At 41.6% G+C, this 24,938-nt stretch overlaps 2 protein-coding genes across 2 annotated transcripts in view; one reads left to right on the forward strand and one right to left on the reverse strand.

The window, feature by feature from the left end:
* Positions 1–66: 66 nt before the first annotated feature.
* tssc4 (tumor suppressing subtransferable candidate 4) lies at positions 67–10,535 on the reverse strand. Its single transcript, XM_078256200.1, has 3 exons — positions 10,453–10,535; positions 6,017–6,083; positions 67–1,743 (listed from the first exon to the last, which is right to left on the reverse strand). The coding sequence occupies exons 1-3, from the start codon at positions 10,533–10,535 to the stop codon at positions 772–774; spliced, it is 1,122 nt and encodes a 373-aa protein (XP_078112326.1). The 3' UTR covers positions 67–771.
* Positions 10,536–10,648: 113 nt separating this feature from the next.
* Positions 10,649–24,938, forward strand: part of shcbp1 (SHC SH2-domain binding protein 1) — a 31,439-nt gene continuing 17,149 nt past the window's right edge. Inside the window, exons 1-6 of the mRNA XM_078260841.1 lie at positions 10,649–10,955; positions 17,436–17,645; positions 17,769–17,884; positions 24,156–24,364; positions 24,507–24,602; positions 24,688–24,918. Coding sequence (XP_078116967.1) covers positions 10,793–10,955; positions 17,436–17,645; positions 17,769–17,884; positions 24,156–24,364; positions 24,507–24,602; positions 24,688–24,918 — 1,025 coding nt within the window. The 5' untranslated portion in view covers positions 10,649–10,792. The remainder of the gene's footprint in view (positions 10,956–17,435; positions 17,646–17,768; positions 17,885–24,155; positions 24,365–24,506; positions 24,603–24,687; positions 24,919–24,938) is intronic.

Raw genomic sequence — 24,938 nt, forward strand, 5'->3', positions numbered from 1 at the left:
TCAATAAGCCACATTTTTCTGAATTTCTTTTCATTGTTTTAAAAGAATGACAAATAATAAAGTAAATAATACAAATCAACATTTTTATTTAAGATTGAGACTATTCCAAAATACAGAACATGCTTCAAAAAATGTAAATCAAATCAGGATAAAGACTACCAGTTTTAAATTCCTACACTGATTCTAATTTCCCTCCCCAGTGTGACCAGCTGAGTGTAAACAAAGAAACTTCTAGATTCCTTGAGTGTAAACAGAACTTAAAGGAACACGCTGACTTATTGCGAGTTTAGCTTATTCACCGTAACCCCCAGAGTAAGACAAGTCGATACATACCCTTCTCGTGTCCGTGCGTGTTGTAACGCTGTCCGACGGTTCCACCGGTAGCTTAGCCTAGCACAGAACCTGCAGGTAATTGGTTCCAACTAGCCTACTGCTCCGAATAAGTGACAAAATAACGCCAACATGTTCCTATTTACATGTTGTGATTTGTAGAGTCACAGCTTGTACAAAAAAACAACCTAACATGAGACACAGCCATCTTCTAACCCTAAACAAACCGGGAACTATATTCTCAGAAAGGCTTGCTGCAAAGCAAATCACTCCACCCAAGTAGCAGAGCTTCGCCTTTCTGAGAATATAGAAAGTAAGTAAGAAATAGTAAAGTCAGCACATTTAAATGGACAACAATGTTTTTTTACATAACATGTTTTTTACATCTGCTGTTTGTACTATTTTGACACAGTGATGAGGCGGCAAAGAGCTGTGTCGTGGTCAGTTATCATCTCGCCCTGAGCTTTTCCTGTAGTTCTTACGCTTGGTCTTCCTGAAGGAGGTAAAGTTGGGGTTGGCCTCTTCCTCCTCCTCCTCCTCTTTTTCTTTCTGCACCGGTTTCTTCTTCTCTGGTCGATCCAAAACTCCCCTCATGTCTTTTTCTTCATCTCTCGCCCTTTCCTCAGCTTTTTCTACACTCTGGTTTCTGGCTTTCTCCGCGCCCTCCTCATCCTCGTCGACCTCCTCCAGATGACTAAGGTGTGTCTCCTCTTTGCCTCCAACAGCTGACAGCTGTTCAGCAGGTTGTTCAGTCAGCAGCCCGCTGGGTCTGGAGAAGATAATCTTCTGCTGGATGTCACAGGAGGAATCACTCCCGCTCTCCTGCAGCTCTTTCCTCTGCTGCAGACTGGAGAGGAAGTTGTGAGCTGCCCATCTGTTGCCCTTGTCGCAGGTCATTGTCACTTCTTCCAGACTGTAGCGGGTCCAGCGCTCAGGGTGCACCAGGTAGTCCGGAACTCCTTTTTTCTTTGCCGGTGTGGGGCAGTTGGACAGAGGCTGACTTGTCTTTCTGCTGGGATGTGGAGGCAGAGGCCGAGCAAATACTCCGTCAGTAACGTTATCCTGGCTCAGAGAGGAGGCGGTTGGCCGGGCAACACTGTCCAGGCATTCAAAGATGCTGTGGCTACGGTTTGAGAAAGCTGAGCTCCCTCCTCTCAGACTGAAGGAACTCTGAGCTTGGTGTCCAGCAGCTAGAGCAGAGATCTCAGCCTCTCCACCATAATAATCATCATCATCATCATCATCATCCAGTTCTGGGTCAAAGGGAGCACTGCTGGGTCGTTCTTCAGGCTCAGATTCATCACTGGCTGACAACTCGTCCACATCATCAGTGTTTAACATCTCACCTTGGTCACCACAATTTTTCTGATCACACATCTTAACAAGAATCAGCAGCTCGGCTAAATCAATTACCTGGTGAGAGAAGATGAGGAAACATGTTAAAGAACAACTATATGGAGAGACCAAAGAAGTTTTTTTTAATAACAGTTATCTACTGAACCTTTTAACAAAGCCAAACTGTATACTGCATACTGGAAATGACTGATGTAGACACATTGCAAAAATCAAGGGCACATGACAGTCTTAAAAGACTATGTATTTCCTGTGTGTTTTGGCTTCTTTAGTTTTCCATGAATGCAGAGTTTTTCCTGCATAGAGGAATTTGTGGTGCCCCCCAATGAGGTTTTAGCCAGTCCCAAAGGAAAATCACCAGCACCAAAATGATAAGAATTGAGAGAAAAAATCCTCTCGAACTGTGTTTAATAGCAATTTACCAAACAGTTGAAAAAGCAGAACATAAACTTGAATAGAAGAGCGCTTATCTCAGTTTTACCTTCCAGAGTCAGGCTGTGCCAAAATCTCCTGGTGATTTAACGGTGGTATTTTGTCAGACATGTCATGTCAGACATGACAGGCAAATGCATACAGATTTCTGTCAAATAAGGTAACAGACTCATTGCCTTTACTGTACGCAAACCGATCATGCTTACTGTCGTACATAGTCCACCGGATGCCCCTTACCTTCCGCTTTCTTTGTGTTTACATTCTAAACTCCGGTCGCTTTGAGGAACAGCAACCACAACCTCCAACCTGGCACATTTTGAAGAAAATTTGGATATGCAACAAGGCAGGCCTGCTTGGTTCCTTCAGGGAATGATTGTAAAGATTTACAAACAATATGTTTACGGCATTTACTATCTAACTGGGATGTTTTGGGACCTATTGGCGGGATTTGCTAGGGACAAAATACTGTACATAAGACGATACACTGGTAAGAGCAAATAACATTTAACCATGTATCCAGCTCATAGAAATAAAATAGAACAGCCATTGGACTGTTTGCCGTGGCCATTTGATTGGTACACAACAAAATGGCGATTGTTAGTTGTCATGGTGACAATACGTGTCATTGGGGCCATAAACTGTGTCGTGGCTCGCTGGGAGGAGAGCGCATATAGCTTGATTTATGCTTCTGGGTTAAATCTACACCATGGCTACGTACATAAGTACGTGGAGACATGGACCCTATGCTGAACCCTATGCCGTAGCCTGATGTGTACCTCTCGAAAAATGCAACTACATGTTGCGGCAATGCTCGGCCGTGGCTTGGTAGAGTTGCATTTCCCCCTACTCATTTCCTGGTTCTCCTTCTGCATAAACAACATAAAATTAAGGAGAGGGTTAACTTTTCCTGCTACAGATTTCCCACCGTGGTCAGAAAGCACAGGGGAGACACTTTGTTTCTCTCACTATGCCTCCAGAGTCGGTACTTGCTCCGAAGCTAATCACCGTCAGATTCTTACTCGCTCTACCACACACTCCCCACGCACACACACACTCCAGCTCTGCTATTCTCTTAAGGGATCAAAGTATAAACTTCTGGCCACTTGCGTAGGCTACGGCGAAAGCTTTGTTTGGAGCCTCCACAGATCCATAAATCACGCTTATGGGAGAGCTGACCGACGCAGCGCGGGAGACATTCTCCGGAGCTGCAAGGAGTTAGGAGGAGGGACAGTTAAGCGTGATTTATGCTTCTGTGTTAAATCTACACAGTGGCTATGGTACGTGGAGACACGGACCCTACGCCTTAGCCTGACGTGCACCTCTTGAAAAATGTAACTACACGTCTCGGCGATGCACGTCGCTTGGCAGTGTTGCATCGAGCTCAACAGTGACCGGCCACTTTTTTTCAGCTCTATCTCCGGAAGTGTTTTCCCCACTCAAGTGTTTCATTGACGTTTCGAAAATTGCTTATATATATATAGACATTTAAGTCTGGAAACAAGCCAACCAGCTACGAGATGAATAGTGAGCATAACACATTTGATTCGGCGCAAAAAAACATTTTGAAAACGGCAAAAAAGGCAAAGGTACAAGAAACTATCATAGACTTCAATGGTAGAAGCTCGCTCTAGCCGTTCGCAGTTTCGCGGGTACGATAAACGTTTCTATGGTAACAGCGAGTTGGACCAATCAGAGACGTTGCTGTTACGCTTAGGATTGTGGGTAGTGTAGTTTTTCTCCATTAAATCACGGATAAAACATGTTTTTCTTAAAACAAGGTTGATTTCATACGGACTTCTAGCTTCTACAGGAGCAGAAACCTTCATTTCACAACCATGTAGCTCGGGGTCAGTCTATCTCGGATGGTTTAGACATTATGACTGATATTCGAAATCCTTATGGAGAAAATCAAAGGGATTTTTACTTCCGGAATCGGCTGTGGGCGGGACTGTTGAGGTCTATCTTCAAAATTTTCCACGTGGTCAGAAAGCACAGGGAAGACACTTTGTTTCTCTCACTATGACTCTCAGTACTTGCGCCGAAGCTAATTGCCGTCACTCTCTCACTCGCTCTACACACATGCCAGTGCCAATGCCTTTTGGAAATTCAAACCAAGCCAGTCTATATGGGTATAGACCTTGTCATGACAATTCAGAGCTCACCTGGGTCAACCCGGGAGCAATGCATAACAATTACCTTAAGTGCAAGAAATGGGCGGGGCTTTACACGTCATATTCAGTGAACAGCACAAATAAATAACCATCAAACACTCCTCAGATAATTTATTGAAGACTGATTTCTCCACCGCTGCATATTTATTGCAGCAGCTGGACATGGAAGTAGGTTATCAATTTATGACCATTTTAAGACAAGGGGAATGTCATGAATTGTCATGACCAGGGATATATCCATGTAGACTGGCTTGGTTTGAATTTCCAAAAGGAGGGTTGAACCCTGATCAGACAACCTTAGCCAAACCCTGTTAGGTGGTGTGAAGGAGGTATATGTGTGGAGGGGCCAGACCTTGCTCCGCTGTGCTGTGGAGGAGGGTCTGGCTAGTCCACACAGCATTCCGGGATGGGAGAAACGTGTGTTTATTGGCATTTCTTTAAACCAATCACAATCATCATGGGCGGCGCTAAGTACCATGCAGAGCAACAGTGCCGCTGCAAAATAGCTTCGGGAAGGAACTTGTTTTGGTGGAACATATGTACGTTCAAAAATTGTTTATGTCATGCAACAGAAAACTCAGACTGGACAGATAGTCTAGCTAGCTGACTCGATTTACCCTGCAGGGATCTGAGGAGCATAGTCGTCATAAATCGACTCTATTTTAAATTTTGAGTTTAAAACTCCAACAAAGAAAGCGGAAGGTACCGAACATCCGACCCAAAAAAAGTGAAATCCGGCGGAATTTCCAGCGGTAACAGAGTAATCTATATATCTATATATATATATATATGCTGTGCATTGTACACACAGGTGTCAGAATGACTGGATATCAAAATCTGCTTTCACAGCAAAGCTGAGGCTTGATGTACATTCACCATATCATATGACTGAATCAATCTGATCATTTATATAGGTTGTACCAAAGCCGGTCTACGGAAATCCTTTCCACTCCCTATTTAGCCCCATTGTACCGAATTTGGTTGCAGTTCCACCAGAGTTCCACTGGGGGTGATAGCGGTCTAGTGCAAAATTAATGAGACTCTATGGTGCTAGACGGCTAAATTTGTCTCTTTTGCCCGATTGTCGTTGAGAAATCTCAGATTTGATTGTATTTTTTGCAAGTTCAACCTAGATTATACGTCGAAAGTTGAATGAACGAGTACTTATGTCCTTTCAATTTCTTACAGGTTGAGTTGTTGTTACCCATAACACGCTAGCATTCTGCTAATGAATGCTGATTGGTCAGTGAAGTACTGATTACAATCAGAGATCCCGCTTGACGGCATCCGAAGCAGAACCAGAATGTCAGAGTGAAAATTTCGGCGTGGTTTTTAAAACATTAGCAAACCTCTCAACGTGTATTGACAGGGAGAGCCTTACCCGTTAGCTGTGTTGTCGATGCCTCGAGAGAAAAAAGGAAGCGACTCAGAGCTTGCCGTAAAGCAGTATCTCTGGCCGTATGTGTGTATGACGTCACTGACATTTTAAAAAGGCTTTTTAGAACACAAAAAACACTTTAAAAAAATCTAACACCCAGCAGTGTGTATTTTCTTAGCCTAGGGGTATAGCTCCATAGAGTCCCATTCATTCTGCACTGGCCTGTGAGCCAGGAACTGCAAACAGTTCAGAAGCCGGAAGTAACGAGAGAGTGGAACTTCTTCCCTTATTAGAACTTCTTTGGTTGTACACAGGGCCAGCCTGGTAAACTGTAAAGAGTGTGTGTGCATACCATGTTTGTGCTCCTGTAGCGTCCATGTTGTCTTTGTTGGTCTGCAGACTCACTGTTGTTGATCAATCTGAGATTTAAAGCAAGCACATAAAATAGTTTCAACAAACCACATACTGATACTGGTTACAACTACACAACTACTACACATGGCGCCCTTTCTGGACTGGACGACGCTATACAAAGCGATACATTTTGTTTTGTTTAGGCAGTGTGGGCAAGATGAATAAGAGCTGCAAGCTCATGAGTCAGCCGTGCACCATCAACCGCAGGTTTTCTACTCCGCTCCAATCGCCAACAGCTGTTTGGACACACTCGTAACGTTAGTAAACACGCTAGTAGCAAAGAATTTCTAATAAGGAAAGAAGTTGCATTCTCTCGTTACTTCCAGCTTCTGAACTGGTTGCAGTTCCACCAGAGTTCCATATAGGGGGCGCTCACAGGCCAGTGCAGAATGAATGGGACTCTATGGAGCTATACTCCTCAAAATCCACTTTTCTCAGGATATAAGTTTTTGTCTAGTAATTTGAATGTTGCATTCGAAAGGGGAGGCTAAGAAAATACACACTCCTGGGTGTTAGATTTTTTTAAAGTGGTTTTTTTGTTCTAAAAAGCCTTCTAAAATGTCAATGACGTCATACACATACGGCCAGAGATACTGCTTTACAGCAAGCTCTGAGTCGCTTCCTTTTTTCTCTCGAGGCGTCGACAACACAGCTAACAGGTAAGGCTCTCCCTGTCAATACACGTGCTAGAAAGAGGTTTGCTAATGTTTTAAATACCACGCCGAAATATTCACTCTGACATTCTGGTTCTGCATCAGATGCCATCAAGCGGGATCGCCGACCGTAATCAGCCCTTGACTGACCAACCAGCATTCATTAGAAGAATGCTAGCATGTTATGGGCAACAACGACTCAACCTGTAAGAAATCGAAAGGGCATAAGTACTCGTTCATTCAACTTTCGACCTATAATCCATGAAAAACTACAATCAAATCTGAGATTTCTCAACGACAATCAGGCAACAGAGACAAATTTAGCCGTCTAGCTCCATAGAGTCCCATTTTTTTTAGCACTGGACCACGATCACCCCAAGTGGAACTCTGGTGGAACTCCAAACAAATTTGGTACAATGAGGCTGAATAGGGAGTGGAAAGGCTTTCCGTAGACCGGCTTTGCTAGTAGTCACTAAATACAAACAATGCATACATCATTTTCAACCCAGTTGTATGTTTTTTCCAAGACGCAATGAATGTTCTTTTGTGTTTTAACTCATATGTTGTTTATATTGACTGCCATTTCATGTATGAAGTTAACAAGCCTGCCTGTGTCTGTCTCCGGGCAGCGTGCTGAGAGACGTGGGCAGAGTAGAGTGAAGTCTCGAAAAGAAGAGCAGGCATAGTAACGCTCAGAAAGCAATATCTTGAAAATGATTTGAATGAAATGGTTTTTTTTCGGGCACTGGCTGATTGTATATGACCAACGTATGTTGGACCCTGTGTTATTTCGGTGGGTTACAGTACAGTGAATAAAATAAAATGAACACATTATTGAGTCATATAACTTAATAACAGCAACAAAATTAGACTGTATGAAATTCATTGTCAGTTGATGCCTAACCCTACTGGTGCCATTCATCTGCATGAACAACAGCACACAGAAAATCAGCTAAGTTTCCCTCAAGTTACCAACTAACACTAGCGCTAGCTTGATGGCTTGGTTGGCAAGGTGCAACCAAATGCTAAACACGACATTTTTAGGTGACCAAAATGTTCCAATCAACTTTGATGAAATTAAAACACATAGTGAGAGGGTCAAAGTTTAAGATGAAAACATGGACAGCCTTTACCAAAGATTCTCTATTCATAGAGACCACATGACGTCACACTGCTTCGTCGCCAATTTTTGTGTCCGGTCACAGCTATGAGACCCACATATGTAACATTATGAGACCTACGTAACCACAATTACCAGAGGAGACGGATATGCGAACCACACTAGTACAATATGCCTGCCATCCAAAAGGAGAAAGTTTGTCCGCGAACTCTAAGCAACAGAGACAATTTCTGGTCCCTGTTTAGTCAGCCAGCCAACTCAAGCTAACGTTAGCTTTGTAGAGATTTTGGGTTTACCCAAACTGAATAAATAATGCACATATAAAAAACAAACTGCTTTGATAGCTAACTAAGGGGCCATCCACACGGAGACGCTTTTTGGTGTAAACGTACATTTTGCATAATTTTGGCCGATCGTCTAAACGAATCCTGTAAACGCACTGCCTGAAGACGCACTTTTTTGGAAATGGAGCCCTTGTGTCTTCGTTTGGATGGCAAAACCGCATACGCCACACCCCTCGACCTCTGGCCTTCGACCTCTTATCCCACGACGACGTCTCATCACAACAACAATGGCGGACTACATGCTTGTGTTCCTGCTGGAGAAGATATTGAGCCTATTAGGGTTACTAGGGCTGTTTGGTTTTTTCTTCTACTGACTGTTTGTATACAGCATGCAAGCTTTATGTGCATGCTCTGCCTCTTCTCCGTTTTTTGTGAATTTCTGTAGCAGAAACAGCGTCACCTATAGGCCTGGAATATGAAGTAGTGTGTTGAGTCATTTACAAATGGATCCATTTGGACGCAAACATTCTTGAAACGATGTCAGGGAAGATGGGGGAAAAAAAGATAATTTTGGTACTAGTGGCCTAAGTTATCTTGCTGAAACTTTTTTTTTTTTGATGGATAGATTTAGCTACTATATGTCCGAAATTTAAGCAACAGAGACAATTCCCTGTTTAACGTTAGTCAGCCAGACAATTGAGCTACCTTTGTAGAGATTGTGTGATTTCCCAAACAGAATAAATATCACACATATATAAACACAAAACCGCTTTGCTAGCATAATGTTGTTACAACTTAGATATCTGCTGAAAAAAAATTATTTTCTAATCAATACATTTAGCTCCTGTAAGTCCGCGAAATGCACATGTAGCAGCTATTTTTTAGCATTGTGCTGAGTCACCGGTACAGCTGATGTGATCCAAACAGTTCTAATAACAGTTAACTCCAGAACAAATGTTGTATGTATATATCTTGGACAGTATCTGTGTGTTCAACTGTGCTTCCTGAATTTTGGAACATGCACATTTCCACATTTCTAAAAGTCCTTTTTTGTATTGGTCTTAAGTAATATTCTAATTTTCGGAGATATTGAATTTGGGATTTTCATTAGTTGTCAGTTATAATCATCACAATTAAAAGAAATGAACATTTGAAATATATCACTCTGTGTGTGATGAATGAATATAATATACAAATGTCACTTTTTGAATGGAATTACTGACAAATCAACTTTTTCATGATATTCTAATTATATGACCAGCACCTGTACGTACCCATGGAGCCAATTTAACACCGCAGCATAAATTGGCCTTTAGACTTGCACTTACCTATACTTCAGATCATTAGCATAATTTACAAGGAGGATGGGGGGTTACAACAGAAAAATTCACCAGAATGCAGAAAATGTTTGATGTTCAAAATTTCAATTTTGCTCAAAAGTGGAGATCTCAATGCTGAACCCAAAGTTATGCCCTTGCTTCAGATTTAATATTGTACATATCTACAAGCAACCATTGATTCATATTGTTAACCAATTTTTGGCAATATATTTTGGATTTGCACCTCTGGTATTCTAGATTGTTATTCGTTCTTTATATTTGCTCTCTTTCCTACTTGGTATTGCAATGGCTGCACAGAACATCCCTATCAACAAGTCTATTTTAATTTAGCCTTTTTTATTCCTATTGTATTTGTATGTTTTAAAGTATGTGGTTTCATACGATGTCCCTGTGTCTGATATTTCTGACAAAACATAAATCTTACCTCGCTTGTTGAAGTTTGTTTACTAACAACACAAAGACGCCACACTCACTTTATTGAAAGTGTTTTTCAATTTGTCTTTACTCTAACACTAAATCAGACGTTAAAGATGAGGATTAACAGTTTTTTTTATGATAAGCGTACATCTGGTTAACCGCAGACGCTTCTCTGGGTTTTTCTACGGGAACCGTCCGTTAGCGCTGACAGGGGCTCATACAGCTTTATGTAACCCTGTAACGTTCCACACACGCGCGAATTTATGGAACATGGAAATAATGGGTGCGACAACATCGTAATGTGAAAATGAATTTGTGAAATGGCCATGGCTTTCTGTGGAGCAACATGATCATTCGCATTAGCTTAACGGCATGCTAATGCTAACTAATGTGGTGATGTTATTATTATAAATCCATCCATGTGTGATGTAGCTACGTCGGTTTAAAGACTTTTGCGTCGGTTCCCTTAAACCACATATCGTGGCAGACATGCTAACGTTACACATTCGTTTCACAGACTTAACATTTACATTTGGGTTATTCACCACGGTTTGCCTCACTGTTCTTGCTTGCCACGACCAAACTCTTCTTCTGTATCTGCTTTACGACAGACGGCAGTAACGTTAGAGGATTTGCAGCACATTTGTTGCTGTGGGATAGACCTAGACGGCTCTCTTTTTCCATTGGCTCACGGATATTAGGGGGCGCGACATCCTGCAGTTGTACTTTTTTCGATTGGCTGCGGCTCTTCAGACCGGGAATATTTTGAAAGTAACTGGGTGTGTGCAGTTACGTTTGTGTGTGTTTGTCAAACCGACACAACTTCGTAGCTCTACTGTTAGCTGATTTGAGTTTACCTATTTACTTGGCGAAGTATTAAGTAGTTATTTTTAATTATCCATGGAGCAAGAAGCCCGTGAAAACTCGTCTGCAGGAACGAGAAAAACTGGGGACGAGATGACAGACATCGTGGTGGTTGATTTGGAGTCCTACGTTAAGGTTGAACTCGACATGGAAAAAAAAAGAATTGAAGTGGGGCGTAATGTGTCCGGTATAACTCAAGGTCCGTGTCATGTTGAATCTTATTCATTGTTATAATACTCAAGTGGAAGCTAATGTCAGTGTTTGCTAACTTAGTCAGCGTCACTAGCTAACTAGCTAGTTAGCCTAGCTAACGTTACGGTAAATACGTTTCGCTGTTGTGAAGAATTCCGTTTCAAACCAACGTTAACTTTAGTAAGGTAGGCCGGTTGCCTGATGTATTTTTAAAGTTAAACGTTAATGTAGTGTTTGGGTCGGTTAGCGTTTAAACAATGTTTTCTATATTAACGTGACAATAGCAGTCACAGTTTGTGCCTCATCCAAACGCTGTTCAGTAACGTTACATGATACAACACATAACGTTAAGTTATTTCCCTCAGTTTTACCATCCATCCTATAACACTGAAAGACCAAATGTCTGCTTTCCAAGAATAAATCAACTGATGATACATGATAAAAATCTGGCTATTGGTGCATGCTTGAACAGTTTGCAAGGGTGAGGAAAATGACATTAGCATTTCCAGTGACAGTAGCACTAACCCACCAATACAGGGATTTTCCTGCATAAAGGAATGTTTGGCGCCCCCCAAAAGGTTTAAGCTTGCCCCAAAGGAAAATCACCAGCACCAAAATGATGATGAAGAATTGAGTATAAAAATAGCAATTAAAATCCTCTCCAAATGTGTTAAGAGCAATTTACCAAACAACCGTTGAACAAGCAGAACATAAATTCGAATGAGAGCTAATCTCAGTTTTATCTGAGAGTCGAGCTGTACCGGACTCTCCTGCTGATTTATTTAAATATTAATATTTTTTAACCAGTTTTATTTATTGGGGTTTTATTTACTCTGGCATAATATAAATTTTGTTTATCAAATTGTCAGAAATAACAGGAAAATGCATAGATTTCTGTCAAATAAGGTAACGGACTCATTGCCCTAACTACGCCGACTGATCATGCTTACTGCCGTGCTTAGTCCCACCCCAAAGGCCCATTCTGAGCCAGGAAAAACTCTGCACTAATGTTAACATTATTACGTTAATGTTCATTCGGTAAGGGCTGCAACTAAATGATTTTTATTTTCATTAGTCTACTGATTTTTTTTTTTTGTCGTCGATTAAATGATTAGTTGTATGTAGTCCAAGGTTATGTCTTCAGGTGATATATATCAGAAGAAAATACAGAAAATCCTCATTGTAGGAGTGAGAACAAGCATATTATTGGCATTTCTTCTGGAATTAATCAATTATCAAAATAGTTGCCAATTGAGGGATTCATCTTTTCAGCTCACACGATGCTGTGCAGTGTGACAGTTCCTTGGGACTTTAACTTGGATCTCGGCAAGTTTGAGATTTAAGCTCATTCTCTTTGACTTTTTGGATTCTATGTGTCAGCTAATACACCTGCTTTTTGTCTCCTCCTTCCCTCAGCTGATATTAACCTTTTTTAATGTTAGGTTGAGGGAACAATAGGATTACATTCTATTTCATGGACCCCATTTGGGGGCTGGTGAAATTCCACAATTTAACTAGTCAACACTTTCTCTGATACTGTTGGTACTGGTTTCACCTGTTGGTAGAATATCAATGGAAATCAGTGGAAGCATCAAGATTAGTTGAAAAGATGGTGTTGGCCTGTAGCTGTGCCACAGTCAAATCTGCCAAACATCATTATCCACAACATCATAGTTTCCCATTAATTAACTAGACTGTCATAATGAACGGAATGTTTTTTATGCTTTTTATAAAACATAAAAGATCTCTTGTGATTTGTGCCATTGCGTCAGCTAAGTATATCTTTCACAGAAGTAGAAATGTGCACGTTATATTTTGAGGGTACCAGAATCGGCAACTTCTTTTGGGATCAGCAGACATGCTTTGATAACTCAATATCAATAAATGATTGGCTTACAATAAAAAGTGTCATTAATGTAACAAGTACTTTTATTGGAAAAACTTTAGGCTTATATTGTACATGGGCTTTATAGAATTTTAACCCTATACATGCAGATTTGTAGCTTTATTAATTATCTATTGGAATTGAATCTGAAGGAATTATTATTAGGGCCCGAGCACGAAAGTGCAAGGCCCCAACGGTGCCTTGCACTGAAAGTGCGAAGGAACCCATTGTTTTTGGTCACATTATTTTTCTGATTCCTTTGTCGCATTTTTGAGGTGGTTAGAATGCACGAAAACTCACCAAAATTTGCACACGTCACAACTGGTGAAAATGGCAAAGATTAAAAAAAAAACTCATATGCAACACTAGGTGGTGCTATTGCAGAAAAAACGCGTTTGGCCCTGTAACTCCCAAACCGTACATCGCACATTCAAAAACCATGTATTCTTTCGAACTCGTCCTAGGCCGTGATTTCAATCTTCTTGAATCTTTGCAGGTAGTATCCGTTGACCCTTATGACAAAAAGTTATCCAAAGAATTTTGATAGTTGAAAAAATGCGCAAGTTATAGCAACTTCCAGTCTAAACAGGAAGTTGCGTTATCTTGGCAACAATTATTCCGATTCCCCCGAAACTTGACAAGGTTGTTCCTCATGGCCGGTTTAGCATCTGTGCCAAACTTGGCATCAATCGGCCATTAGATGGCGCTGTTTTAATTTTTTTGAAATGAATCCGCAAAATATTGACACATGGGAAGCCTACTCTGTCTAACTACTCCTGGGACGTGAGTCCGATCGGCACGAAAACTTGCATATAGACTCTGAGGACCCTCGTGACAAAAGTTATCAAAAAATATTGACGGCTAACACAAATGCGTAAGTTACAAAGTTACAACTTACTGTAGGTGGGTGTGGAAACGAGAACGGTTGTATCTTGCCAACGGCTATTCCGATGGACACAAAACTTAGAAAAGTTGTTCCTCGTGTGCCAATTAGGCTGTGTGCCAAATATGGCATCAATCGGCCTTTAGATGGCGCTGCTTTCATTTTTTTTATTAATTAGCAAATTCACTTTGAGCTAGGGCTGCACGATATTTAGTTTCATCGTCTACATCGTGATGTGCGCATGCGCGATAGTCACATCGCAGGATGTTGAGATGTTGACGCTGCAACTTCTTTGCTGCTTGATAAGCAAAGGGGGGGGTTGTTATGGGAAGTGAGGCTCTCCCATATGTAGAAAAGTACCGTAAGCGGCAGCTTCCGCTAACACAGTGATGCACATGCTTTTCCATGGGTAGTGAAGCTACAGTAGTCAGTGTTTTATGTTCGCTGCAAAGATAAACTAAATCACCTGATTAATGCAACGTAATCACGACATATCCCGGCCATTTTTCACCGCAGAAAGCTGCTACCAGCCAGGCTAAAGCTAACATAGTTAGCCTAAAGAAACAAGGCGGCTGTCCCAACTAACGTTCTGGTACGGAGCTGCGACGCTGGAAACGTAACACTAATCTACAACAGCAGTCTGTTTCTGATATAACGTAATTTACACTGATTTAAGTGCTCTTGGATACACAGTATTTTAGGCCCCGCTAGTCGACCACAACCTGAAATTTAGAGGAAGCAACATGCATGCATTATTAATATTCACTTTAGCCTGGATTGATATTATATGAATACAATGGTGTCATGTCAGTCAACCAGTGTATTTCTTCCTAATTTCCCTCTCCAAAATCACTTCAGAAGAGTAATCACAGCGCTTACTTGGTTTTTGTAAAGCATTAAAGTTCAACAAAGACTGGTTCACATAAGCGCGAGTCCCATCTGCACAAAAATGTACACGTAGACTCGGTGGACCCTCGTGACAAAAAGTTATCAAAAGAATTTTGATAGCTAACATAATGCGCAAGTTACAGAGTAACAACTTCCTGTAGGGGACTGTCGAAACAGGAAGTTGCGTATCTTACAAGATTTATTCCGATTGACACCAAACATGACACAGTTGTTCCGCATAGGGGTTTGAGCATCCATACCAAATTTAGAGTGAATTGGCCATTAGATGGCGCTGTTAGAATTTTTTTTATTAATTAGCCACATCGCGATATATGTGAAACATACTTTGTCTAACTCCTCCTGGGCCGTGAGTCCAATCTGCACGAAAACTTGGATATAGACTCGGTGGACCCTCGTGACTAAAAGTTATCAAAAGAATTTTGATAGCTAAAACAATGCGCAAGTTATGGAGGAACAACTTCCTGTAGGTGGCTGTTAAAACATGAACAGATTTACATGAAACTTGTGTGGTCTACATGTGATGTTGCGTCTGCCAGTACCCCCGACTGCAAGAAGGCGAGGGCCCGTTCATCGCTGCTTGCAGCTTTAATTAGGGCCCGAAGGCCCTATTGAAACTGAAGGAATTATTATTATTATTAGGGCCCGAGTGCCGACAGCGGCGAAGGCCCTATTGAAACTGAAGGTATTATTATTATTATTATTATTATTATTATTATTATTATTATTAGGCCCCGAGAGCGGTGAAGGCCCTATTGAAACTGAAGGAATTATTATTATTATTATTATTATTATTATTTTCTGCAAGTGAATTGGCTTTTTGAGGGGCTTAACATATTCAAAAACTCACCAAAATTGGCGGTCGCATCAAGTCTGGTGAAAATTTACATATTTTAAGGGTTTCGGGAATACAAAACTTAAAAAAATTGAGCCCCTGCAGTATGTGTAACGTAGACTCACGGAACTTGGTACACATATCTATCATGTCCAGACGCGCAGAACACGTCATTGGAGCCATACCCTAAACCCAACAGGAAGTCTGCCATTTTGAATTGAAAGTTCGAAATTAGTGTGATTTTGGCCATTTCCACGTCATACTTTAACGAACTCCTCCTAGAGATTTCATCCGATCAACTTCAAATTTGGTCTGTGCCATCTTGAGACGTTAAAGATGAAAAGTTGTTAAAAGACAATTTTTTCGTCATAGGCCGTGGCGTGGCGGCCATTTTGTGCGTTTTGCCTTCGAAACAGGAAGTGGGTGTAACTCTAGTGTGCATTGTCCAATTGCCTCGAAACTTTTCATGATTCATAAGACTCTAACTCTGAGGACATTTACCCGACAAAATTGACTCAAAGTCATAGCGCCCCCTAGTGGCAACAGGAAGTAGGCCTAAAAGTCAAGGTGCTATACTTAATGAACTCCTCGTAGAGATTTCATCGGATGGACTTCAAATTTGGTCTGTACCATCTCAACACCTTAAAGAAAAACTTTTCATCAAACGGTGTGGGCGTGGCGTGGCAGCCATTTTGAGTGTTTAGCGATGAACAAGAAAGTGGCTGTAACTACAGTGTACATTGTGGGAAATTTCAAGCATATGACAATCAACAAGAGTCCAGGCCTGAGGACATATACAGGCCAATATTGACTTTTGGTCATAGCGGTCATGCTGGCAACAGGAAATCAGCCTTATATGACAAACAACATCCGATTTACATGAAACTTATAAAGTGTGGTCTACATGTGATACTGAGCCGCCCCCTATACTTTAACCACACCCACGTACTCAGAATCACGCCCCTGTTATAACATTTGAACTGTTTAAGGTAGACCCTTGTGTGAGGTATCATTGAACTCAGCAGAGTTTGTTTTTGATTGGTGATGGTTTGGCCCGCCCCCAATGCATAAGCCACGCCCCATTTCATAACATTTTAACTGTTTAAGGTAGAGTTTTGTGTGAGGTATCGATGAACTCAGCAGAGACTTCCTTGTTAATTGGTAAAGGTTTGCCCCGACCTCTATGCTTTGGTCATGCCCCCTTTCACAGCTGATGAACCATATGACGTAGAGTCTTGTGTGTGGTATCATTGAACTCAGCAGGGAGTTCCCTTTTCATATGTGACGATTTGCGGTGTCTGAGTACTGCGCAAATGCACGATTGCAAGGAGCGGCGTCCGCCAGTAACCCCGACGCACACAGAGGCGCAAGGGCCCGTCCAACGCTGCTTGCAGCTTTAATTTCATTTGTTTTAATAATTAACTAAATGTATTCTATTGGTTAGAATATGTCACATGGTTTATGTTTGTGCTACCAGACAGTACCAAAGCACAGTCTATGATGATAGCACCTTCTCCCTAAAACTAGCTATAAGTAATTTAGACTACTGTTTAGACAGTCAGTGTACCGGAGAGCTGCCATAACAAAGACTCAGCACTTTGTTGGTCTGACAAAGAAGTGTGTCTTAAAGAAGAGTAAGCATCTGTCCCAACACCCACACTTCTGGTTTGCAGTAGTCTTGCATGATAAGAAGCGGGGGGAGGGGCAAGTCATGTAATCGGCCCAACACCATGTAACACTGACTTCCCGCGGCAAGCCTAATCTGTAGAATTGTCCACTCAAAATCAATCAACTATGTAAACGGAGTCACTGTAGCATCTTAGATAACATAACTTCCAAAAAGTACGTTCTTTTTAGAGTCACAAAAGATATCTTTAGTATCTCCAAATGGGTCAGATATTGGCATATTAACGTTAGCTTTGTCAGGTAGTTCAGTTGGCAACAGAACAGTTAATAATGCATACGTCTTTTTCAACAGCTCTGTTTCAGAATGAAGAGGAGGATGAAGATAAGAGTGATGATGATGATGAAGATAGTGGCACAGACCATTTTAACTCTGAAAAGTCAGGGACTAGGCTGCAAAAATGTGAGCGCCATGGAGCTGCGAATTCAAGTCTTCCTGACATCTTCCAGACCAGCCACCTGCTGTTCTATGAGAGATTCAAGGCGTACCAGGACTACATGCTTGGTGACTACAGACGATCTTTAATATTCAGACTTAAGTATAATATAAATCATCATAACATGAGTCATTACATTCCTGATCTCAGTTAATGTACTATTGTGTACATTTGTATGTATTTGTGTGTAGGAGACTGTAAGCCATCTGAGGTAAAGACCTTCACAGCAGACTATCTGGAGAAGGTGGTGGAACCGTGTGATTGGTTGGCTCTGTGGTCTACTAACATCTTTGATGTTCTGGTGGAGGTTAGACCAACTTTCAGACATGTTTCTGTTAATATTGTAAATGCTGCGTTTCCCCTATAATTGTGAATTTTGAACTGCAAGCGACGCACCGATGTGAGTCTCTGAACAAAGCACCTGTCTGTGATTACTTTGTCTGTATTAACAGTTGAGTTGTTCTTGTGTAGCATAAAAGGACTACAACTGCATTTGTTGTATGACTATAAAAGGACCTTATACATTTTAAACTACAAATAATAAATTCTTATAAATAATTTGTATATTAACATTTTACACAATGAAAAGTGTGTAAACAATGTCAGTTCAAAACGCACAGGTAAAAGAAACAGACAAACGGAAACAGAAAAAAATTCTCAAAGACATTTCATACGTGCATTCCCAAAAAAAAATAGGGATGCACCGAGATGTTGGCTGGACATCAGAATTGGCCGATGTCCGCCCTATTTACTGTCATTAGCCCATCTGCAAATAAGGTGACATGCGCCAATGGCAGAAGCTTATGTTTATCTATTCTGCGCTGACTTAAAGGAACAAGCCGACTTATTGAGACTTTAGCTTATTCACCGTAACCCCCAGAGTTAGATAAGTCCATGCATACCCTTCTCATCTCTGTGCGTGTTGTAACTCTGTCAGACGGCTCCACCGGTAGCTTAGCCTAGCACGGATCCTGAAGGTAATCAGTTCCAACTAGCCTACTGCTCCGAATAAGTGACAAAATAATGCCAACATGTTCCTATGTACATGTTGTGATTTGTATAGTCACAGCGTGTACAAATAACGTCACATGAGACACAGCCATCTTCTAACCGTATACAAACTGGGAACTACATTCTCAGAAAGGCAAAGCAGTGCTACTTGGGCGGAGTGATATGATTGCAGCACCTGAGAAGCCCCGAGCAGAGTCTCCCCTACCCTCTGTAACTATTGCTAGAAAACAGCAGACCTCTCCATATTCTCTCAAATTGTTCACTGTGACCTGTTGAACACTGAAAATAACACATGAGGACAGGACAGACCCTTTCCTTGTTAGGGGAGGGGATACACAAAATATCAGGTGAAAAAACGGCCTGATATTTTGTGTATCCCCTCTGTAACTTATATGGTAGACAGGTGAACAAAGCCGTTTGTTGAAAAGCCATATTAAACTAAAACAGAAATCATGTTAGAGGGCAGGGAGGGACGAGTTAGCAAAGACGAGGAAAAAATATTGTTCATAAACCTGCTTGACTCGCATAGATAGGCCTATCAGTCGGCCTAAGGTGCATGTCAATATGGAACTTTGGAAAACACTGTTGATTAATCCACAGTACTAAACAACGCAATAAACAATTCACACATCTCCTTAATGTAACAGAAAAATAAACGTATTTATGTAGATAAATGAGACCCTTGTTACTATGGAAAACCCTGTTGAGTCTTCCACGTCGCTATTTGTTCCATTTAAGAGGTGAATTGAGTACAACAGTTAAACTCCGCTCTGAGTGCATGCGAGCTCCCGCGGCCAGGGGATACAAATCCTGGCGGGGATAAGTACCTTGGCACGACACCGGCAACAACGGCTACCGCTACCGTTGCGACTGCTCCTTCACTGACCAATCGTGTGTGTGATACAAACAATACGTGTGTGCACGTTCATAGCGGAACACGATTTGTCATTAACAATGGCCACTGTGTAAAAGCTATCTGAAGCCCAAACTGCCTTGACAAAGCTGTCTGATTGGAATCAGCATGGCACTTATTTAAACATAACGGCCTTGCCCCAGAGTTTAGACGTCTAGCTATATGAAAAGCTATACAATGCGACGTTTTTAATAAATGTACATGAAGCAACTAATATCAACATGGACAAAATCATGAATGTACTAATTCGCTTTTTTGATGATGACCTGGCCAAACTAACAACACATCTAGAAAGTTTTTTTTGTTCTCACAAAAAGGATTATGATATTATCACAAATGTATCAAAAACCTTTTGCTTCTTAAAAATTGACTTTTATTATTGTGTAATGTAAGGACTTTCCCAAATTTTCATTTATATATTTGATTACAATGCTACACAGCTCTGTGACACTTAAGCTAGTAGATCGTTGATCAGCTGTTTCTCCATGAAAAGAGAGAGTGAGAGAAAATGGTGCTCAACAGTCACCTGTTTTTCCGAAGGGATAGTCAACAAGTCGGCTCTTAGTGTGAAATAAAGTTTAACTGCTCAGCAGAGATATGGAGCAGGCCTCCGCAGCTTATTCAGGGAGTCAGGTCAATGCCGATAAAGCGCTCGTAACTGGTTTTCATGCGTACTCCCGTACAGCTCGCATCAGATGTTAAAAACAACTCTACCAAAACTGCTATTTAATGCAACTACGAGTAGGCCTGTCACGATAGTCAATAAATCAATTAATTGCACGATTTAAAAAAAAAAAATGAGCTCGATAATTTTTCCGTCCGATGATTTCCATTTGCATGCTTGTTTGTTTTCCTTGTCTCTCTCTCTCTACCAAAGAGACTGGAGGACCACTCTCGGTTCCTTAGGGTAACGAGGAGTGAACCCTCTTGTCAGTCGCATGGTCTGTGTGTGTGGGCGGGACTCCAGGCGGAGAGAGAGACAGAAAACGCTAGTTTAGAGTTGGAGCAGGGTTTCCCACAGCACTTTGCAGTTAAGGCTCCGTCAAAAAAAAAAAAAGAATATGAGCAATATCCGCCGTGTTTGGGCCATTTCACATTGTACGCGCAAACGCCAGCGCTGCGCTATGAAACCCATTATTGTCAATGGCTTGCGCGCGCAAGAACTGGTCTGCTGCTGCGCTGAGCAAAGCGCAGCGCAAGCGGCATTTTGCGGCTGGCTGCTCTTGCGCAGGCCAAAGTTCAACATGGTTCAACCTTGACCGCGGCCGCAGTGCGCTGTGACGTGCATTCAATTGTCTGAAAAAAACAACAACAAAAACACAGAATACACGTGGATCCACAAACGGAACATGGACATGGTTGATTTTGGCCGTCAGTGATCTCCCATAGCTGTATAGGCTACGACACAAGTTTGAGGTCGTACAGAGACCTCGGACGCAAAACTATGCTGTGGAAGCATATTTCACCATAATAGGCATGCCAGCTGTGGAGATTATTGTAGCCTCTTAATTTAAATCATTCAGGTTTGTTTTAGCTATGTGAAATCAACATATATGTCTGCACTGAAATACTATCCTATGTTACATTTTTTCTCAGTTACTTTGGTGCATTTGTCAAATCATAATTGCGTTTGCACAACAGTGAGTGCATTTCTTAAAACAATTGGTGTAAACTGCACCGCATAGTGACTGACCTGAAAAATCGTGTATCTTGCTGGAAATCTTTTGTTTGTGTCCAAAGCAAGTATTTATACCAATGAATCAAACTGACAAGTCCTTACGCCATTGTTTATACCAAGATAGTGAAACTGCTTTGTGTTGTTGTCCATATTTAACAGTTCACTCTGTAAGTATGGTCTAATGAACAATGCACATGAAAGGAAGGTCTATTCCCTATGTTACAAAGGGAAAGGGATGACATTATTGTCCTTTCTGATCTGAGAAATGCACCAAAGCAACAGAGAAGAACTGTAGCCTACTGTTGTGAGCTGCGAAAACCAAATACCAAGTTGATTATACAGCTCCATACAGGTATTTGTAGGATATATTTGTATTTTTTATATAAAAAAAAATTATTCTTTATTGATCCCCAATGGGGAAATTACAATTTACACTCGGTTGTTATTAAACAATAATAATATTGTATTTGTATGTTTTTATATGATGTAAAATATGTTTGGACTGATTGACACAAGTCATTTTCATTGAAGTTCACATATAGGTAGGTATATGGCCTTTACACAGAATAACTACCCATTTCCAAATGTGTAAGCACCAGTTTGGAGGAATTAATTGCACATATGCATTAAACAAAGTGTTTTCCAGAGAATGAATGATGCATGTATGAATGTAGGCTCATATCTTAGCTTTATTATACCCAACTGCAATGACTGCAGACCTCTTACTTAAGTATATAAACATGCAATGACACATAGTGTTGAAATGCAACATTTTATTTAGAAATGAAAATAATCCACACGTCTTCATCTATTTAGAGGAAGAGTGTAAGAAAAGGAGAGGAGACAAAAAAGTGGTGCAGGGGCAGACTTGGAAGTACTTTTCCATACTGTCTTGTCTGGAGCCACACGTCAGGGTGAGACAAATAGCCAGACCCTCCGTTGTAGAAATGGGCTTTCAGAATGTTGTTCGCATCCGGAAAATCGTAGGCCCGACTCTCGTCAGCAGACTGTCAAATTGCTCCCTGTTGAGCCGAAAGTACCCCTGGAACCGGCCACAGTGAATGCGGAGCTCCTTCACCTGCCGGAATTCCCCTCTGGAAACTGTTCTCTGGACCTGAGGGTCTCGTGCACCCACACCCTTCTTCCGTCGTCTCCTCACAACAAGGGCAAGTGCCAAGGCTTTCTTTTGTTTCAAAGACCATCAAATCACTACTGAAAATCCACAATGTCGCATGTCTGATGTAAACACCGGACGCAGACGTGACGTGCATTCAAATATTGGTGCATGTATGACGTAAATTTGCGCTGAGCCCGGCGGCAAGCACAACAAATATAGTTGGACAACCTAGCGGTGAGCACAGCGCATGCCGCGTACAATGTGAAACGGCCTTTACTCGGCGGCCCGTTTTCTCCCTTTCATTCCAAACCACAGTTGACAACCTGCAGGTAGAGGCGGTGGAGACAGGCTCGGACATACACGCCGCTGTGGACTTGTCAGTCTCGCAAGCGGTTTCAGGAAAGTGGCTGCATGTGTCCGACAATGCACAGAACATTAACGGTACAAGCCTACAACTGTCCGCGGACATGGAGTGCGGAAAGCGTGTCAGAGGTAGGTGTGTGTGTGTGTGTGTGTGTGTGGCTCCGACCTGCAGAGGAGCAGAAGCTGCACCTTCGCCAAAATGAAGACTGAAAAACAGAACTATTTTGGTACAAACATTTACTCGCCATGTGGCAGATAGCCATATAGATAGATGATAGATTTAATTTATTTTATATTATTTAAATTTAATATTTAGTGTTAAATAATTGTTAAATGTAGTACAGAGTCTGTAGTCTATTGCACAAACACTCGAGGAATGCTGCAAAAATTTGACAGCCAGTACGAATTGCCTGGGAGAACATATGCGTGTCACAAACGGCATTCCACAACTGTACAACAGAGCGAAAGACGACATACTAAAAGAGATCAAAGACATATTGTGGATATTTAAAATGTCTTCCAGTTCCAGTGTTAAATATTTAGAAATAAAAGTGTATTGATCTTTGAAAAGGTGTACCTGCGTTATTATGCCATTATCATTATATTAGATGAAAATGGTCTTGGAACGACAATATTATCGTTTATCGCAATAATTTCTGGGACAATTTATCGTCCAGCAAAATTTGTTATCGTGACAGGCCTAACTACGAGACGTTTTCACAGGTTATGAAACCTCAATTTAGTACTGATCGACGGCAGAGCAGCCCGCCGTGCGGACAGACCGCAGTCGGAGCACCGGCAGAAGGCTGAGAATGGTTACCGGGAGAGTCTGGTACAACCTGACTATGCAACTGCAATTTACAGCAGAGTGTTCAGATCCAGTCAATTCAGCGCCAACCGCATGTGTATATAGTGACTGTGAATGAGCGGGAGGGAGGCTGGCTGCTGGAAATCAGACTTTTTGGCGCTGGCTAAAATCTCTTTGGGGGGCACCAAAATGTTTTCTATGCAGGAAAAACCCTGGCCTCCTGAAAATAAGTCCCCCTGAACAGTATAGTTGAATAGCCCTATTTAAGCAATACAAATGTTGCTTTTTCTGAAAAAGGAAACCCCTCTCTTGTATATTTACTATTGCTATTGACTATTAAGCTAAATTATTTATCAGATTACTCGATTAATTTATGGAATAATTGATAGAATACTCGATTACTAGAATAATGAATAGCTGCAGCCCTATTAGGAGGTACATTTCCACCCACAAAACAGTAGTCAGTGGAAAGATGCACTGATTTGTCTTTTTCAGCGTTTTAGAAATTTGCTGAAGATTTGGATTGAAAGTGGTTATCATTTACAGACAGATCATTGATGTGAAGTTATAGTTGAGTAGCTGCCAAAATAAATCTGTAACCCCAAAGAAAGTTGGGTTAAACCATTTTCCAGTGAACACCTGTTTATAATTTCCAATGTTAGTGCTGAAGAGCTGCTCATGATTTCAGGTGTGTGATGTGGACTTGAAGGATCTTAAGGCGTGTGTGAGGCTGGTGCTGCCTTTGCAGTGTGACACAAGAGGCTGTGAACTCACTGAGGAGTCCATGAATTCTCTGCTGGAGGCCACTGAGCACAAAGTCCCTCTTCAGGAGCTCCAGGTGGTCTACGAGCAGTCTGGGGACTTTGATCAGACTGCCCTCGCTCTTGAGCACCTCAGGTGGGGCTCCTGGGTTGATCCTGTGCCTGGAGTTCAATTGTTATTGTTTGTCCACATTTTTAAACACAGTTTAAGATTTACTGCCCAGTTGTGCCATCCTTTTCTCTTCCTCTCTCTCTTCTTCTGTCCCTTCTATCTTCAGGTTTTTCTATAAACACATCTGGAGGCAGTGGGATGAGGAAGATGAAGATGATGACTTTGACTACTTTGTTCGTTGTGTGGAGCCTCGTCTCAGGCTGTGAGTACACTGTGTCTGAGCGATAATGTATTTATTAAGTGTTGTTTTATTGCCATTCCCTATTTGAAAATGTGTCTTCTCTCAGCTACTACGACATCTTAGAAGACAGAGTCCCAGCAGGCCTGGTGGCAGAGTACCAGTCCTTACTGGAAAACTGCTTTCAGTGCTTCCAGCAGTTCTCTGTGTTGCGCAGTGGCCTCAGCACTGACTCAGACTCAGAGCTGGACAATGTATCCATGGTGGAGGGCCTGAAGCTCTACGACCAGCTGGAGACGTTCAAACGCAAGCTGCACATTATTGAGAACCCCCTGTTGAGGTAAGAGATGTGTTGAGATC

Source organism: Sander vitreus, chromosome 1 (assembly GCF_031162955.1).
Source record: "Sander vitreus isolate 19-12246 chromosome 1, sanVit1, whole genome shotgun sequence".
Lineage (NCBI taxonomy): Eukaryota > Metazoa > Chordata > Actinopteri > Perciformes > Percidae > Sander > Sander vitreus.